At 40.2% G+C, this 20,423-nt stretch overlaps 1 protein-coding gene across 1 annotated transcript in view; it reads left to right on the forward strand.

Annotated features, from left to right (window-relative positions):
• LOC308392694 (ras-specific guanine nucleotide-releasing factor RalGPS1-like) overlaps window positions 1-20,423 on the forward strand; it is a 92,621-nt gene that overhangs the window by 24,584 nt on the left and 47,614 nt on the right. The window contains exons 5-9 of the mRNA XM_080875882.1: window positions 4,391-4,441; window positions 8,963-9,046; window positions 12,674-12,763; window positions 16,364-16,456; window positions 20,288-20,414. Of these exons, the coding sequence (XP_080732008.1) occupies window positions 4,391-4,441; window positions 8,963-9,046; window positions 12,674-12,763; window positions 16,364-16,456; window positions 20,288-20,414 (445 nt within the window). The remainder of the gene's footprint in view (window positions 1-4,390; window positions 4,442-8,962; window positions 9,047-12,673; window positions 12,764-16,363; window positions 16,457-20,287; window positions 20,415-20,423) is intronic.

Genomic DNA, 20,423 nt, shown 5'->3' on the forward strand with positions numbered 1-20,423 from the left:
AATACTTTTTTGCCCCACTGTATATCTTGGCCCCAATGAGACTATTGACTCTTGCAGCACCGGGTGTTCATAATTTTGGTTCAAGTGAATTGATAAACTTTTTGAAGGCAATTGACTCACACGGTTATGTAGATATCCCAGTCCTGTTGTCTCGGGATGCATCACGCTGCCTTGCCTAGGGTTAGCGTCTGTTTCTGGGGATGAGGGTTGAGTGTGCTCCCTTACATTCTCAAGGTAAGCTAGGTTAGCCTTCTTGTGTGAGCTTTTCAAGTGCACTTTAAGGTTTGTGGGATTTTTTTTCCCTTTAGAAATGTCCCTCATAATTTGTCTCTTTCCACTACAAGACACTTGCTTTATCCAAAACACAGTCATATTCAAAGTAATCCCAAATTGGACTCTGGCGCTTTCTCCCGACTTTTCCTGACATGATTCTGCGCGTGGACGGAGCAGCAACACAGACGACTCTACTAACGTACTGGCCACCTGCTGGCATAATTAGACAGCAAGAAAAAAAATCTGGAAACTAAACTTCATTTTCACCCTTGACTATTGTATGACACGCACACATCAATGAAAACTAAACACATTTTTGCTATAAATTCAGTTAATTTTAGTTAGTTTTCCTTTTTTTGTTTTTATTTTTATTTCCGTTAATGAAAATGTTTTTTCACTTCTAGTTTTCGTTATTTCGTTAGTTTTCGTTAACGATAATAACCTTGGTAGTTAAACAACACCTTGGTGGCCGTGGTGAATGAAATTCACCCTAAATTCCTGAATTCTCTGGATGTTATAGGGCTGTATTGCTGGACACACCTCTGCAGCGCTTGTGGCAATCTGGGCCATTGTCTCAGGATTGGCAGACTAAGGTGGTGGTTCCAATCTTTAAGAATGGTGTGTTCCTACATGTGTTTTATAGACTTGTAAAAGGAATTCGACCATATCCCTCAGGGTATCCCGTGGGGGGTGGTGCTGGAGTATACGGTGTTTGGCCGATTGTTATGAGCCATTCGGTCCCTGTACAGCTGCAGTGAGAGCTTTGTCCACATTGCTGGCAATAAGTCTAACTCATTTCTAGTGGGTATTGAACTCCACCAGAGTTGCCCTTTTTCATCAATTCTGTTTATAATTTTTATAAACAGAATATCTAGGTGTGTAGCATCTGCCTTGGTGACCTCAGAATCTCATCTCTGTTTTTGCAGATGATGTAGTCCTATTCGTTTCATCAGGTCGTGGTCTCTATCTTACACTGGAGCAGTTCTCAGCAGAGTGTGAAGTGGCTGGTGTGAGAATTAGAAACTCAAAGTCTGAGGCCATGGTCTTCAGCCAGAAAAGGGTGGAGTGGAGTGCCCACTCTGGGTCAGAGACATTGCTGTTCCAAGTAGAGGAGTTTAAGTAGCTTGGAGTCTTGTTCATGTGTGAGGGGAGAGATGGACTGGGGCTGAGGCTGCAGTTATGCACATGCTACACCAGTCCTAGTCCGCCACGGAGAAGAGAGACAGGAGCGTAAAAGCGAAGTTGTCGTGTTATTGGTCAACCTATGTTCACACTCTCACCAGTGGTCACAGGCTTTGGTAGTAACCTAACGAACAGGGCTGTGGATAGAAACGGTAAGCTTTCTCCTCACCCTATTTCTCCTTTAGAGATGAGGGGTTCAGCCATCAGAGAGAGGATCAAAGTAGAGATACTACTCCTCCACATCGAAAAGTGCCACTTGAGCTGGTTTGGGCATTTGACTAGGATACTGCTTCCACTCTGCAGCTTTGCTTGCCTTATCTCAGCATTCTATTAAATAAAAGAAGCAAGACTAGACAGTTATTACTAGCAGCACCAATCAGCCCCAACTAGCACTGCCCTGAACCCACTGCATCACCCCTCATCTGCAGCTGAAATACCTGTGTTAAAAAAAATACTCCAGTTAAAGTTGAAGCATTGATTTAACCTCTTTCCTCAAGTAAAAGTGAACAAGTACAGTCTCTGTAATCTACTCAAAGTAAGAAAGTTAAAAGTATAATCTGTTTTTATGCACAGACAACTGGACATTCTGCTTTATTAATATACTTATATATATAAGTATGATATTAGTACATGAGAATTCAAATGTTTTTTGAATCTAAATTCTAATTCTAATGAATGTACTCAGTTTGAATCTGTTATTCAAAGCAGAATAAAAAAAAAAGAATAAAAACAAAAAAAATGTCTTCTGTTGCCTCCACTACGAAATAGAAACAGTGAACGGTTACAGTGAGATTTAGCAGGTGGGGCAAGACTAAGATCTTTTGTAGTGGCACAGCTTGGAGAAAATACGAACAGCTTACAATAATTTATATTGTGAGCTCCAATAGGTTTTCTTAGTAGAGAAGCTGTTATCAGCTGACCTGTTGCTGTTTGTGAATTTTCACAACTGAATTCAACAAGATCTAAGAAGCTGTGTGACAGCTATCTCTGCTGAGTTCCATTTCCTACACCAACAGCATACAACAACATACATAACAACATAATGAGTGAATTCAGTGAAAGAATCTAAGCGTCATCAGTTTAAATGTAAATTAATCTCTGCTACCTAACACTGACCATCACAGCCACTGTGTATCAGTCCAACACAGTTTTTCAATGTGAATTCACTACATTAAAGCTAAGCTAATCCTGCAAAAAAGTACCCAGAATTTTAATGCAACATTACATGTAATCTTTAAATCTGCAGTTTATGTGTTAAGTGTCACTGAGGAGTCCTTACCTTTAAATGTACCCTCTCTTCTTCCCCTTCTCTCCTGTCTTTTCTTATGTTTCTCCATCTCTCACTGAAGTTAACTCATTTTTTTTCTCTCTCTGGACCTTTAGCAGCTGGACCTTTAGTTAGCAAAACACTGTGTGACAAACTGCGCACGAACAGTCCATGTTTTTGCTGATATTTGTTGAGCTGATAGAGATGTTGTAGAAACTGTCATGTAGAAATGTTACTCTCTTTATGCCTATTCTTCTTCTGTAGCACTAGCTATACAGTTAGGTCCATAAATATTTGGACAGAGACAACTTTTTTCCTCATTTTGGTTCTCTAAATTACCACAATGAATTTTAAATGAAACATCTTCGACTCCAGTTAAACTGCCGACCTTCGGCTTTAATTCAGTGGGTTGAACAAAAAGACTGCATAAAAATGTGATGACCTAGAGCATTTTCTAACACAATTCCTTCATTTCAGGTGCTCAAAAATAATTGGACAAATTAGATAACTGAAAATAAAATGTTCATTTCTAATACTTGGTTGAAAACCCATTTGTTGCCAGTGACAGCATGAAGTATTGAACTCATGGACATCACCAGATGGTGGGTTTCCTCCTTTTTAAAGCTCCGCCTGTTTGTAGACCTTTTTGTCCGAAGTTTAGTCTTCAAAATGCATGCTCAGTTGTGTTAAGATCAGGTGACTAACTTGACCATTTAAGAATATTCCACTTCTTTGCTTTAATAAACTCCTGGGTTGCTTTGGCTGTATGTTTTGCGTCAGTATCCATCTGTATCAGGAAATGCCACCCAATCAATTTGACTGCATTTTGCTGCAGACAGTATTTCCCTGAAAAACTAAGAATTAGTTCGGCTGCTTCTGTTTTGTGTCACATCATCAATAAATGGTAGTGTCCCAGTGCCACTGGCAGCCACGCACGTCCAAACCGTCACACTACCTCTGATGTGGTATGCTTTGGATCATGAGCTGCAGTCTTCTCTTTATGGTAGACTTGTATATTGATTCGTCTACCTCCTTGGCTGTTTTGAAGGGGTCTCTCTTCATTATGGAAATGATTCTCCGATCATCCACCGCTGCTGTCTTCCGTGGACGTCCAGGACGTCTTTTTGCATTGCTGAGTTCAACAGTGCTTTCCTTCTTTCTCAGGATGTACTGAGAACTGTAGATTTTTCCACTCCTAATGATGTGGCAGTTTCTCTGATGTTTTTTTTTTCTTTTCTGTTTTCGCTGCTTAAGGATGGCTTGTTTTACCTGCAAGGAGAACTCCTTTGACAGCGCGTTGTCCATTCACAGCACAATCTTCCAAATCTATCAACTGCAAGCACCACACCTCAAAACAATTACAGGGCTTTTATCTGCTTAATTGGCAATGACATAATAAAGGAATTGCCCATACCTGCCCATAAAATAGCCTTTAATGTTCAATTATTTGCAATTACTTTTGGTCTCTTTAAAAAGAGGGTGGCACATGTTAAGGAGGTGAAACTCCTAAACCCTTTATCCAGTTGAATGTGGATACCCTCAAATGAAAGCCAAGAGTCTAAACATTATGTCCATGTCCATTATATAATTTTAATCGGACTTGGTGTGTGTGTGTGTGTGTGTGTGTGTGTGTGTATATGTCTATGTAACTTTTTTTTTTTCTTTCAGAGTCAAATCACCCTGATGGATGCACCAGTGTTTAAAGCCATACAACCAGAGGTAAGAAATGCTTGTGATGTTAAAGTGGTGGGTAGTCTTCTAAAATCATTTCACAGTTTCATTCTCAATGCCAACTGTGGAGTGTCATAAGCCTAATAGTTGATTATTACTGAATTCTTCAAGCAGTTTCTGATTAATTTCTATGAGCTTAGATGTATAACAGTCCCATGGAATATGAACACTGTTCTTAGGCAATATGATTATGATTGCTAAATGGTATCACCTATACAGTGGCAATAACAGTGCACTCAGTGGTGTGACTCTTGGCCAGACAAACCTTTACTGCGCTTCATTGAAAGCCATCTTTCTCTACCATTTAAAAAAAAAGGTGAAAAACCAAAATGCAGGATTCCCCTCAGAGAGCTACTCCTCCTCATTCACTGATTACAAGTATTTCTGCTCAAGATGGTCTTCACAGCTGCTCCAGTCAGCTGAACCTGGATTGTCCTCCATGTTTGGAAATGCTGCTTAGCCTGCATTAGTCAGTAAACTTCCTTTCACTGTTCCTGGCTGAAAAATCTCGAAGCATCAGTGTCTTCAGATGCTATGTGCCAGGAGGATTACCGGGGAGAGAAATGGAAAGAAATTGAGATTTGGAATTGGGTCGGGATGAAATCCCCTAATTACGTAATTGTACACAAATCTGTTCTTCTAAAATGGCATCTCAAGTAGTTTTATCTCTAAATGTCAGTCAGAAAGTTATGACTTTGCAGCCATGGGTTTCACATCTGTCAGTGGTAGGTGTACAATAAAGCCCATCCAACATGTGTTCAGGCTTCCCCCAAATGTCACTTGAATCAGGTTCAAACAATTCATTCCTTTTTTAACCAAACAAAAGCACATATGTACTTCTGTTGTTTTTGTTGTGTTTTATTTACCTCAATTTAATAATTTATAACATTTGCATTATCTTGGCTTTTTAATATTGTGTTGACGGATTGAAATGCAAAAGGATTACCATGAGTGTGTGGAGCAAAGCATATGCTTTTTGTTGTAGATATTATGCATTTGTAAGATATTTGTTGATAGATTTTGACATGGCAGTAAGTTATTAAGGACTGAATATATATAAGTTTGTCATTGCTGCATAATGTATTGCTCCCTTTGGAAAAATACATTCTTGAAGGCTCTTTGCATAATTAATCACCAGTCTCTGGTATTGACTAGTTGAACTGTAGTCCTCCAGGTTCAGATCTGTTGTTTCAAATCTGGGCTTTAATTAGGCTATTATATAACCCTCAAATTCTTCTTTTTGATATATTCCTTGGAGAAATTTTCTAGTGCTAGGTTAGGATCTATTTCTCTTCCAACTTCAAGTTTCAGACAGATGACGACATTATCTTGCACCACTGCTTTTGAAGTGTTACAGAATTCAAATGGAAATTAGAAACCACAAACTGCCCAATCTGTAACACAGCAAAAGCAGAACACTTCCTCCACCATGCATCTGCTTCTTCATTGAAATCTGTCTTTGGTTTGTGCCAGTTATCTCTACTATATTGGTCAGACAATTCCATCTTTGACAGAAAGTCTGGTCAGTCTTTATGCTTTCTGGTAAACTGTAGTTTTGGATGGATGTAATTTTTGGACAACAAAGGCTTCTCTTGGGTCACCTTCTTTTTCCATAACGCATTTGGGTCTTGAGCTGAATATGGTGGGGTTCTTAACAAAGTAGTTGTCATTCGTTGTTCATTTTTCAATTATTCAGTTGCATGTGGCTGAGGTAGTACAGTGGGTAGTCTACCAATCAAATGTTAGTTTAGTCCTGAGCTCCTCAAGTTCACATGCTAAAGTTTGCTTGGAGAAACATTCTCTGACCCCAAATTGCCCCTAGTGCATCCATCATAGTGAGTGTATGTGTGACAGAAAGTGTTAAGTCAAAGTAAAAGCTCCCTTGGAATGCTGGAATGTTGCTGACTGTTTGTATATGGGCTGCACAACTATTGAGGCACAGTGCAAGCGGAGCAGTACACAGCCTGAAAAACAAGCCTGGGGTTAATGAAATCCAAGACTTAGAGAACTCTCCACACATGCCTCTGCCATGAGAGAAGCGAAGCAAAAATTTCAGGTTGCAACTGTTGATTCATCTGTGTTTTAAATACTTTGAGCAAAGCATTTAGGACTTTCCAGCAGTTAATCTCTACATCTGTCCACATATCCAGATCTAATTAAACATGAATCTGAATACTTGGTGAGTGGCACGTTGAGAGTGGGAGCCCGTTGCAGCAGCTTCCTTAGTTGCAAAGCATAACAAACTGCCCTGTACAATGTATCTCATTGTACAACTGTATAGTGACAATAAAGACATTCTATTCTATTCTATTCTATTCTATTCTATGGCTGTATAAAAGATGGATGATTTGTCTCCTCCTATTGTACAAAAATGAAGAGAGTGATGAGAATAAGAATATATATATCAAAAAACAATCACATGGAAATATTGTAACTTTCACTTTGTCTTTTAACCTTTTCAATAAAATTGCTACATTTTTCACTGATAGTGTATACTATAACTTATCCTTTGTACTTTCAGTGAGTTAATTTTAGACTTACTAGAAATCTATTAAAGTTTATTTAAATATGACCTTCTATGCAAACACCTGGAATGGTTTGATCTGCCTATTGGGTTTGAGCTGCCTATTGGGTAGATCAATCCATGTCCAAGTGTTGAAGTTGTCCTACTGCTGACTTGGAATGTTACTGGCCTAAACCCAAAAGATTAATAGCAGCAGGGGGGCATCCCGTACAGAGTCAGTGAAATGAATCTGTTTTTCAACAGGTTTAGTTTTTGAATCCCTGTTTACCCTAAACACTAAATACAGCCTTAACACGCCCTCAGCCCATTATACAGTTCTCAACACGACTGTGACAGTTGGCCAGGTAAGAAGACAGCTGGAAAGGTTAGACCAAGCCAAGGCTCAGGAATGATCGCATCATTCCAAAGCTCCTAAATTTATGTGCTACCCAGCTGCCTGGCATCCTGCAGCAACTCTTCAACTTGAGTCTTTTACAGAAAAAGGTACCAGTGCTAGACATCCTGTTTTGTGCCGGTACCAAAGAAAGCGATTCCTTCTTTATAAATCTTTATCACGATGTCACATGTCATGCAGGTGTTGGAGAGACTGGTTCTTGGCTGGCTTAGCTTACATGATCTTGAATCTCTTCAGTTTGCTTATCATCCTCTTGTGGGGGTGAATGATGCTGTTATTTACCTATTACAGAATACTCATTCTCACCTGAATAGTGAGAAGATGAGTGAGAAGAAGCTCAGAATGGATTTCACCACTTCTAATGTTTCCTGGATTGCTGTATATATAAGTCAGATAGGCCTCAGTTGGTGCAGCTAGGGGCACCCTGTCTGACGTGGTGGTTAGTAATGTTGGCGCACCATAGAGGACAGTCGTATCTCCATTCCTGTTTACTGATGTGGATTGCAGATTTCCAGTATAGGAGTAAAACATGCCACCTGCAGAAGTTCTTTGACACTTCACTGATTGGGTGTATAAAGGGTGGAGTGGAATTGGAATACAGGGTGAGGTGAGGAGCTTTGTGGAAAGGTCCAGCAGAAATGACCTCTTTCGGAATGTAAGCAAGAAAAAGAGATGGTTGACTTGCAGAGTAACAAAAAAAGAAAAGGAAAAAAAACTTCTACAACAAGCCTGTTAACATCATGGGTCATTGCAAACATAATGATAATGAATTTGTTGAGAGATCAACATCATTAAAAGGATATAAAAATAAATTAAAAGAATCAGAATAATTTAACTGCAGAAAAGAGATTTAGGATGTGAGAGCTAACTACATGGCAAACGGGAGACGAAGACACAAGGAGAGAGAACTTAAAAAGAAAGGATGAAGTAAAAACTTCCTGAGAACAAATGCCACTCTGAAACCCAAAGTAAAAACAAGGTCCAGTATCTGTCCTTTACTATGTGTGGGGCCAGACACATATTGGGTAAAATGAAAACAATCCATGATACTGATAAAGGTCCTGGTAAAGAGGTCAGAGTCATCGCATCAACTATAACTAATCTGGACAGCTTCATAGTGGAAGATTAGAGTGTCACTTGAACTCCTTGAAAAAGCAGATGATACAAATGCACAAAATGGGAAGATTATTCTTGTTCCCTGCTTCAATCAACTGTATTTGAGACAATGAAAAATGTCTAACTTTCATAGAATGACATGAGGATCTGTTTTCAAACACAGCAGCAAAGCCTCCAACTGGACCGGATGTATGAGGCTGACTAGCAATAAAAAAGCAATAACCACCTGAACAAAGTTTGATGGGGAAAAATTCAGTTAAACCTGTGTGAAAACACCCTAAATGGCAGTTTGTTATTTTGCAGCAGGGGAATCCCATATATTCCTAGTTTCACAAGTGTTGCTGACCACGAATAATGTGGTGTGATCATTCCTTGTCAGTTTAGTAAAATGCATAAATATATATAGTGTCAGCAACCACACTCCAGGTGCTATTGGTGATTCCTGAAATAATTTTTCTTCTTTCCTACTCTGCAGGAGCTGGCTAGTTGTGGATGGAGTGGGAAGGAGAAACACAGTTTAGCCCCCAATGTGGTTGCATTCACACGTCGGTTCAACCAGGTTTGTCCCATACGATTTCTAAAGCACATATTTGTTTTAGTCTTCTGGTCAGGTAGGGACATTCAAGGTTCAAATCTATTAATACTAAGGTGTCAGACTTGACGGCCCACTTTTATTTTAGCTTTACATTGAACGCAATATTTTTGAGCATTTTTAAGTTCAATATATGGAGTTAAAAAATGAAAATGAAACTAGGGAGTTTAAACTATAGTTCTTTCAACTATAAAGCTCATAGTGAACATTCTTGGCTTTGATGTTAATAAAAAACTTGATGCTGCTCAAAGGTCATTAGTTAACCCTTTAAAGCCAGTCGGAGCGGGCATGCTCCATTTTGATCTATTTTTAAATCCCTGTAGAACCGGAACCACGTAAGCTAGCGCAATAATTTTTTTTGCATATGAAACCGGAGGAGTTGTACTTACATCTCATGCCATCAGCTTGTGCTAGGTCACAGTTTCCTTCCACATATAGCTTTGCAAAAATTGCATAAAAAGCGCTTGCAGGAACAAAAACATAATATTCCAGAAACACGCTTTGCCGAGCCAATCAGCTGTTTGTAACACTTCCTACATTGAAATAGACGTCAACGCAAACGATTGCATGTCCGCCATTTCCTGCCCGAAACTGGAAGTGATGTCATTTTCGCAGAAAATGTAGTTTTTTACTTGTAGGCCTTAAAAGCCTATACTGGTGTTTTTAAAAGTCATGTTTGACTTTAGACTTTTCTGAATAGTTTCTGGGATGCTTAGAACTCAAATTGCACTGCTTTAAATAGTTTATTTTGATGCACATTTTCTTTGCAAATTTGCATTATAGGATTGTTTTTCGTTTTTTCTGCAGTATATAAAAATTGGTGTATCTCAAAAATAAAACTATGAAGACACTCAAAATAACTTTCCTGTGGTTGTAAACTATTTTTTGCAACTTTTTTGTATTTAAAGTTTTGAGGGATAAACTTCTTAAATTTCTCTAATTAGAAATATATGTAAAAAACAAAACAAAAACGATTTAAAATTTTTCTGTAGTTTATTGCAGTTTTTTGCAATTTATGTGGTTACTATGGATTTAATGCATAAATATTATTAAAATTTGGGCTATAACAGTTGTATTGATGTACAGTGGGGCAAAAAAGTATTTAGTCAGCCACCGATTGTGCAAGTTCCCCCACTTAAAATGATGACAGAGGTCAGTAATTTGCACCAGAGGTACACTTCAACTGTGAGAGACAGAATGTGAAAAAAAAATCCATGAATCCACATGGTAGGATTTGTAAAGAATTTATTCGTAAATCAGGGTGGAAAATAAGTATTTGGTCAATAACAAAAATACAACTCAATACTTTGTAACATAACCTTTGTTGGCGATTACAGAGGTCAAACATTTACTATAGGTCTTTACCAGGTTTGCACACACAGTAGCTGGTATTTTGGCCCATTCCTCCATGCAGATCTTCTCGAGAGCAGTGATGTTTTGGGGCTGTCGCCGAGCAACACGGACTTTCAACTCCCGCCACAGATTTTCTATGGGGTTGAGGTCTGGAGACTGGCTAGGCCACTCCAGGACTTTCAAATGCTTCTTACGGAGCCACTCCTTTGTTGCCCGGGCGGTCGTTTCATCTTCAAAGTTCTCACTGATGGAAGGAGGTTTTGGCTCAAAATCTCACGATACATGGCCCCATTCATTCTGTCCTTAACACGGATCAGTCGTCCTGTCCCCTTGGCAGAAAAACAGCCCCATAGCATGATGTTTCCACCCCCATGCTTCACAGTAGGTATGGTGTTCTTGGGATGCAACTCAGTATTCTTCTTCCTCCAAACACGACGAGTTGAGTTTATACCAAAAAGTTCTACTTTGGTTTCATCTGACCACATGACATTCTCCCAATCCTCTGCTGTATCATCCATGTGCTCTCTGGCAAACTTCAGACGGGCCTGGACATGCACTGGCTTCAGCAGCGAAACACGTCTGGCACTGCGGGATTTGATTCCCTGCCGTTGTAGTGTGTTACTGATGGTGACCTTTGTTACTTTGGTCCCAGCTCTCTGCAGGTCATTCACCAGGTCCCCCCGTGTGGTTCTGGGATCTTTGCTCACCGTTCTCATGATCATTTTGACCCCACGGGATGAGATCTTGCGTGGAGCCCCAGATCGAGGGAGATTATCAGTGGTCTTGTATGTCTTCCATTTTCTGATGATTGCTCCCACAGTTGATTTTTTCACACCAAGCTGCTTGCCTATTGTAGATTCACTCTTCCCAGTCTGGTGCAGGTCTACAATACTTTTCCTGGTGTCCTTCGAAAGCTCTTTGGTCTTGGCCATGGCGGAGTTTGGAGTCTGACTGTTTGAGGCTGTGGACAGGTGTCTTTTATACAGATGATGAGTTCAAACAGGTGCCATTCATACAGGTAACGAGTGGGGGACAGAAAAGCTTCTTACAGAAGACGTTACAGGTCTGTGAGAGCCAGAGATTTTCCTTGTTTGAGGTGACCAAATACTTATTTTCCACCCTGATTTACGAATAAATTCTTTACAAATCCTACCATGTGGATTCATGGATTTTTTTTTTCACATTCTGTCTCTCACAGTTGAAGTGTACTTCTGGTGCAAATTACTGACCTCTGTCATCATTTTAAGTGGGGGAACTTGCACAATCGGTGGCTGACTAAATACTTTTTTGCCCCACTGTATAGCAACTTGAAATGCTCCCAAAAATGGCACTACAACATGTAAAAATATAAAGTAAGCTCTGGCGGACTTAGTTCTATGGTAGGTCTTAAAGGGTTAAAACCAGGAAGATGCACTCTATCAATTATGACAAATTTCATCTTCATCATTGTTTTTGTATGAAAAATACTGATGGATTCAATCTATGATGCATTACTGGTGAAGATAAATGCTGTTTTTTCTCTTATTTAAAACCTATAACTACATTTCACAGTCAAGTAAGCACTTTACCTTCTATATTCCCCATTTGCTAATCTTGGTAGATCTGGTGTAATTACTATTGAAATGGACTTTTCACAAGCTTTCCCCTTGGAGCTCTTATTTTTTGTTTTTTAAAAGGTTTTTTTTAAAGGTTCTTTAAAATCAAGATGTATTATATTTAAAAATGTCAGCCAGCTAACTTTCACTGCACTTTTTTTCAAACATTATTGTAACTATTCTGGTTATAACTAGTTAAGTACGTTTGTTATATATATGCATATTTTGGCTCTTAATTTTCAAATTCTTCCAGGGGAGTAGGCCTCAAAATTGTAGGAAGACAGGGCAAATAGGTCTTGAAAATGAAAAGTATGCCTATATTTAACAAAATTATTTTCTTAGTTTTTATTAGAGTATCATCTAAAAAATATACACTCCAACATGAGAACTGACTAAAAATAAAATTATCTTCATTTTGATATTAGAAATTTCATGTTGTTTCATTGTATTTTACAGTACTACACTATACATCACTAGTTGTCTTCTGTCTTCAATTTGGAGTGTGTGTGTGTGTGTGTGTTAATGAGTCATTCAAAATCTGTGGGATCATGAAAATCCTAAATAAACAGACTTAATCCTCAGAAGTTTTGTGTGTATGTGTGTGTGAGCATGTGCCTGTGTTTCAAATTATATTTGTGTGTTTTAGGTGAGCTTTTGGCTGGTGAGAGAAATCTTAACTGCCCAGACACTGAAAATCCGAGCAGAGATACTGAGTCACTTTGTCAAGATAGCAAAGGTGAGTTCAGATGATGATGAAGATGATGACGACAACCTTTTATTTAACATATACACAGCTGCATATACACATGTGCACACACATATGTATACACATTCACACAGATATGTGCTCAAACAACATACACTATATGTCAATGACATGTAATAACCTCTCAATCATTAAGTCTGAAATGGAGTTGAAAGAAGTTTATACACACTTATTAATCCCTACCCCTGCTCAACACACTATTGATTTACCATATTCATCATTACCACCATTTCCCACTAGTACTTGTATAGACTTACCACACAGTGTTGGGGAGGAATATATATACTGGCGTTATGTATTTAAAGTACAAAATGAGTAACTGTATTCCATTACAGTTACCGTTTAAATAGGCAGTAATCAGAATACAGTTACTTTATTGAAATAAATAGAATACACGGCAGTCTTTTCCGATTTAGGCTAAAGGCTAAACGCACTTGGGCGCATGGCTGAGAGCGGCCAGCCTGAGTTCGAGTATGACCCGCTGCTCTTTTTTTTTTTTAACTTTTTTTTTTTTTACTCAATTTCCATCTGGGATTAATACAGTTTCTCTCATTCTGACTGCTGGAAACCCAAACAAAACACACAATAAGAGGCTCTAATGTAAGTGTCCTGTTAATTTTGGTGGCGTCAGTTACACAATGGACCCAGAGCCAGCACAACAGAGCCAGCACTGCACGGGCAGGAATGCATTTCTTACTTGGAAATTCCAACACTGCTTCATAAGAAGAATGGGATGGGCAAAACTTCAGTATCTTTGATGTACTATTACTGTATGATTTTTTTATTTATTTATTTTTTTAATTACTATTAATAAAGGATTCCTGACACTGAGCTAACATTGTTAGCTGAGGTCAGTTAATAGACTGCAGACTTTTAGACCATTTCTAAATACTCAAGTACGGGAGTCCGTATTCGCGTTTTCGATAGCCTGGACTTTGTAAGGTCACATGGGAGTCCAGACTTCCAGACAACGCAGCGCGATTCTGCAGTGGGTGCTGTTCTCTCACAGCAACATTCTTGTAAGATGCATGCGTGTGCCTTTTTCTCCCATCGTCTGACTCCAGCAAACGAAAAACTATGATCGGGAGTTGCTGGCCATTAGAGGTGGGAATCACCATACATCCCACGATACGATATTATCACAATACTTAACGCACGATACGATATTATTGCAATTTTTTAAAATATTTTGCGATATTCAGATTCTGTACATAAAGGTAAACTTTATCAATATTCATTTTATCTAATATCAAAGTCTCACACTCAGTCTTTCTCTCATGTCAGTTTTATTGTTGACAAACTGAACGGTTTGTATTACAGTCTAGTCCAACTTAACTGAATGCAACCATCTGGTACAATTATAGCTATTCTGAACTATGCAATTTATGAAAACTATGCAGCCCATTCAGCAACTGAAGAATTTGAAAGTAAATTAAAACAAAATATAATTTTACATTAAATAAAAAAGTTTTAAACTTAATTAAAATAAAACATGTCTTAAATTAAAATAAGTAAACTGTCGTGTTTATTGCTGCCAAAAAAAAAGTTAAACACATTTGGACAGTGAAGGAATGTCAGGATTCTTGCTCAGAAAAAGGAGTTGATCAACATGCTCTGAAGTCAGAGCATGTTCCACTCCACAAAAACTTTTTTTGTAACAAAATATCGATTTCTGCTGTCCCTGTATCGATACATTATTAGCAAACAAAATATCACGATACTACACAGTATCGATTTTTTTCCCCCACCCCTACTGGCCATGAAGTTGGCATTGGGGGAATGGAAGCATTGGCTTGTGGGCTCAGAGCATATATTTATTGTTTAGACAGATCACAAGAATATTGCCTATGTGTAAACTGCAAAAAGATTAAACTCCCATCAAGGCAGGTGGGTCAGCTCTCTACCCGCTTTAATATTTCTATAACCTACTGGCCCACTGTCAGACGCCTTGTCTAGACAATTTGCCACTTCCAACAGCTCACCTGAGGATGAGACGATTCTGTCCTCATGCTGGTTCCGTAACCTGGGAGATTAAGTCTGAGATCGTCAGTGCCCAGAAGAGGGAGCCATACCCCACTACAGGACCCCCAAATAGTCTCTATGTTCCCACAAGAGTTCAGTTTAAAAGTAATTCATTGGGCCCAGACTTCAAGATTCACCTGCCATCCTGGCCATCCTTGTCCAAGGATGTCTAGGAATATGTTCCAACCCAGATGTGCTCAAAACAAAATTTCCACTTCCCTACCTGTAAGACTCCTGAAACCCCTACCCACACCTGGTCATCCGTGGTCTCACCTAGCCCTAGATTCAGCATAGACTGGTTCTCCAAAGCTGTCCATTTTGCTGCTCTTCCTAAACTCCTATCAGCTCTGGAAATTGCAGAAAAACTCACCCACCACATTTTTAGACTTATCTGCATTCCTTATGACATCATTTCTGACTGGGGCCCCCAGTTCACATGGAAGTCCCATCTAAAAATGGGTAAAGTACGTCCACAACTCCATGACCTCTGCTGCTACAGGCCTATTACCCATTCAAGCATTGCTCAGTTATCAGCTGTCTGTCTGCCCAGCCATCAAAGGTGAGACCTCCGTTCCCATCTGCAGATGCTGCTACCTTTGGAGAGCTACTTGCTCCACACTGCTAAGGACCGAGGAGGAAAACAACCTTTTGGCCATCGAACCTTGACTCCATCCTGCCAGGACAGCCAGATGGTTTGGCTATTGGCAAAAGGCATTCCTCTCCGTACGGAGTCAAAGAAATTGTCCAGATTGAGATAGACTTTATGATTAACCCTGTTGCTGCCCGGTTTAAATTGCCCTCCGCCCAGGCCCTCTCTACCCGTCTGGGTCATTGAGGTTGAGATGTGGAAGATATGCAAAGGGTATATTAAGGGGGTCAGGGCTACTTTCAAGGTCCCTCAGTTTGTGTGTGAGTCAGTATGCACATCTTATTTCCCAAAAAATACAAATTTATTTGGGAGAGAAAAAGATTTATATAGCAGGGTGTCTCGGTGGTGCAGTGATTAGCATTGTCCCCTCATGTTTCTAGTGAAAGATGAGGGGACAATGCTATAGTTATGTGAGAGTGTGTAGTTGTCTGTTTGTCACTCAGAGATAGCTTGGAGGGACTTCAGTCCCTCAGACCTTTAAACATGTACAGTTTTTTTTAAAGGACAAGGTGATATAACACAGTGGCTGTTAAATTTAAAATGAGCGCAAATGTTGCAAGAAGCAAATTTCTCAGTGTTCATATTTTAGTGAAGTTGTCTTTTTTGCTATTCTTAGTTGAATATAACCTTTAAATAATTTGTAATTTGTAAATAAGACTTTTTTTTTTTAAATTGTATTTTTACTCCGCATCTTGGTACTTTATCCAAGTAATAATTGGAATTTGGTTTGTTGTGGTGTGGTATTTTTTTTTCTTCATTAGTAATTAGTACCATAATTGGTAATCACTAATAATGCCTAATAAAGCCTAATAACCAATTAAAATTAAAGGAAAACTAAGTTACTTTACGCATTCCTATCCTGTTCCTAACATGTCTTTTATAATCGCTCTTGTTTACAGAAACTGTTGGAGTTGAACAATCTCCATTCTCTGGTGTCCGTGGTTTCTGCTCTGCAGAGTGCGCCGATCTTCAGACTCAGCAAAACCTGGGCGGTAAGATTTCAGCTTTGTGCATGCCTTAAAGTCTTACTTCTGTAATTCATAGTTTTGACAAGTCATGAATATGTTGTTTTTTGTTTGTTCTTTAAATTAGATGCTACTGTGTGCCAGTGATGACATTTACCTGTCATGGGTATCTATTTATCGTAGGTCAATTGCCGTTCTCTTTTGAACTTGTATTAAACTTAACTGGTAATACCATATGTTAGTTAATGTATTTATACGACACTTTGACCCAGTGTTTTGACTTGTATTTTGTTATTTGTTGCCCGTCCGTGAATCACTGCTTTATTGTGGTGGAGGGGTTTGTGTATCCTAGGGATCCCAGGGGCCATGTTGTTGGGGGGCTTTTGCCCCCTGATAGGGTCACCCATGGCAAATTGGTCCTGGGTGAGGGAACAGACCCAGAGCAAATCAACCCCTAAGAGTATACAATCAAGGGAACAGTTCACCATACCTGGGATGGATAGGGTTAGCAGAGCTGCGCCCTGGAGCCAGGCCTGGGGAGAGTGCCCTAGGGTGAGCGTCTGGTGGCCGGGCCTTAGTCCATTGGGCCAGGCCAGGCACAACCCAAAAAAGGGACATGAGCCCTTCCTTCTGTAGGCCCACTGCCTGCAGGAGGTGCCGTAGGGGTCGTGTGCAATGTGTGTTTGGCGCTAGCCAGGAGGGGAGGCCCTGGTGGGCCTCAGCTACCAAGATTAGCAATTGGGATATGGAATGTCACCTCTCTGGTGGGAAAGGAGCCTGAGTTAGTGTGTGAGGTGGAAAGGTACCGGCTAGATATAGTCGGGCTCACCTCATCGCATGGCTTGGGCTCTGGAACTAGTCTCCTGGAGAGGGGCTGGACTCTGTCCCAGTCTGGAGTTGCCCTTGGTTGAGAGGCTGCGGGCTGGGGTGGGTATCCTAGTATCCCCTCAACTTGCTGCTTGTATGTTGGGGTTTCTCCCGGTGGACAAGGGGGTTTGTTCTCTGCACCTTTGGTGCGAGGAAACGGTCCTGACTGTTGTCTGCACTTATGTGCCAAATGATGGTTCAGAGTAACTGCACCACCTGGTGGTGAGTTGGATCAGGTGGCCGGGCAGGATGCTGGACAGTTAGTCAAACCTTGGATACAGGAGGAACAATGTCGTTTTTGTCCTGGTCGTGGACCACTAGACTACCTCTTTACCCTCTTGAGGATACTTGAGGGTACATGGAAGTTTGCCCAACCAGTCTACATGTGTTTTGTGGACCTGGAGAAGGCATTCGACCGTGTCCCTTGGAGTGTCCTGTGGGAGGTGCTTCAGGAATATGGAGCATCTGGCCCAGTGCTACAGGCCATTCGATCCTTATACAACCGTTGCAAGAGCTTTGTCCCATAGCCAGCAATAAGTCAGACTCATTTATGGTGGGTGATGGACTCCGCCAGGGCTGCCCTTTAGATTGATTGGTGCTGCAGCTGCAGTGATGAGCTGAATGTAAAAGCGAAGTTCTCAATTTACCGGTTGATCTATGTTCCTACCTATGGTCATTAGCTGTGGGCAGTGAAAGAAAGAATGAGATTGCGGATACAAGCGAGGGAAATGAGCCTACTCCAAAGGGTGGCTAACCTCTCTGAGATAGGGTGAGAAGTACGGCCATCCGGGAGGAGCTCAGAGTAGAGCGGCTGCTCGTCCATATTAAAAGGAGCCAGTTGAGGTGTTTCAGGCATGTCCCACCGGGAGGAGGCCCTGGGGCAGACCCAGGACACGCTGGAGAGATTGTATCTCTCGGCTGACCTGGGAACGCTTTAGTGTCCCCCTGGACAAGCTGGAGATGGTGACCGGGGAAAGGGAGGACTGTCTGGGCTTCCCTGCTTAGGCTGCTGCCCCCGTGACCTGGCCCCAGATAAGCGAAAGAAGATGGATGGATGTTTCTCTTGATTATAGGTTGTAGTTCACTTTTAGGATCCCTGACTGTTTCTATAGTCTTGTGTCTTTGTCTGTCTGCCCCGTCTGTGCCCTGTCTGAGTAGTCTTGTCTCCCCAGTCAGTCATGTTTCCATGTTTAGCTCTTGTCCTTGTGTCAAGTTCACGTTGCATTCTAATAGTCCATTTTACTTAGGAAGGTTCCTAACTGAGAGATGTGACCTGAAAGTAGCTGTATGGCAGCCTTAATAAGAGCTGTTCCAGCTCTCCAAACACTAAGGAAAGGAGCTTCTGTGCTTCCTTTATTGCTTTCTTTAGCGTAGGATAGCATTAAATTGTGTTCCACAGACTTTGTAATTCACGTTTGCATAATTTGTTTAAATATTCTCCTCATGAAAATAAAACTTATAAATACATATGCCATAAGGTCAGCCAAAAAATACTCCTGTTCACAACTTTGTCATAGAATTGACACTGCTTCTTTTGTAAATTCAGCGGTTGTGCTGCTGCTAATGTTTGTAAATCTGGTCCTAAATGTTCCTTCTCCTCCTTTAAAATTCCAAGCTTTATAATGAAGTAATATTTTTCATAGGCTGTTCTCATTTAAATGACCTCCATACAACAACGGTGTTAGAACACTTTTGAGATGAATTAAGATTAAGATTTGAGCATTTTGTAGTCTGTCTTCTGCACATTGCAGTTTCAATACGGTGGTCATTTATTAAGGTGAGACAAGTGTAAGGTCATTCCAATTCCACATGGTTCTTCTCTTTTTCCGAAGTCCTTGGTAATTCTTCTACCTGCCCTATTAATACATAGGGTTACAGTTAACCCTAATTCTAGCCCATGGCTCATGAGCCACAGGTTGCTGACCTCTGTCCTAAATCATGATAGTCTTTTGGAACAGTAGACAGATCTGATGACTGGGGACCTGGTTTAATGGGTGGAAGGGTTGATCGCATACAATTAGAGAGGCATAAATTACTCCAAGAAATTACTCAACCTGCTGACCAGTCAGTCACATGATTGTTTAACTTTAGCAGGGAATGTCTAACTATGTGTGACTCTTTTGCCAAAAGTATTTGCTTGTCTGCCTTCACACACATATGAACTTGAGTGACATCCCATTATTAATCCATGGGTTAATCTCATTATTAATCTGTGACCAATAGAAACGAAGCCTAGAGCTGCATTAAGTTAAACCACACAATGAAGGAAAACATTCCGTGTGTATCTGAGTTCACTGAACTTTTTGACACAGGTTTACGTGCATATACAGGGACCTCCAGAGCCTTTAATTCATTCCTTTCAATGGCTCTGAAGATCTCGGGAGGAAATCAGTGTTGTTGAAACTACACTCTCTTCACTAGTCGGGATAGTTCCAAAGCTTTCTTCTTTATGAATGAGCAATACATGTTTATGATCTATCTATTTGATTGTGATAACAGACCAGGAAACTTGTCGAACCAGAGAACCTTTTTTAATTGTATAGTTTTTGGTGAGCCTATGCCCATCTGTCCCTTTATTGCAGCCTCAGGTTCATTTTCTTAGCTTAGGGAGAAGAACTACATCTGAGCTCAGAGCTCTTCTGCATACCTTGATTAGAACAGCTGGACAATTGCCTTACAAAAGAATTAGTCATTTTTCTCTTCACCAAAATTTTTTTTGTAATGTTGATATCGAGTATTACTGCCAAAAAATTGACTTTGTGCTTGGGAAAATGTTTGGGTCTCATTTTGACATTAAAAAAGCCAGATTTTGTCATATGTGTCTGGATCAGTCAGGATGACCAATAGAAACAACTGAGTTCATAATATCAATAAACCTGTTGGTCTTTAGAAAGCACTCCAGTCTGTCAATGCTTCTGTTCCCACTTAAGTAAAAGGTTCTACATGAAAATAGAAAATTATGTATGTGTTATTGTTTCCTGTCTGTTGTAGCTGATCAGTCGGAAAGACAAGGCCACGTTTGAGAAGCTAAACTATCTGACATCCAAGGAAGAGAATTACACCCGCATGAGGGAATATATTCGCTCCCTGAAGATGGTGCCCTGTATTCCTTACCTTGGTGAGTCTG

This window comes from Rhamphochromis sp. 'chilingali' (assembly GCF_963969265.1).
Source record: "Rhamphochromis sp. 'chilingali' genome assembly, chromosome: 2".
Classification (NCBI taxonomy): Eukaryota; Metazoa; Chordata; class Actinopteri; order Cichliformes; family Cichlidae; genus Rhamphochromis; species Rhamphochromis sp. 'chilingali'.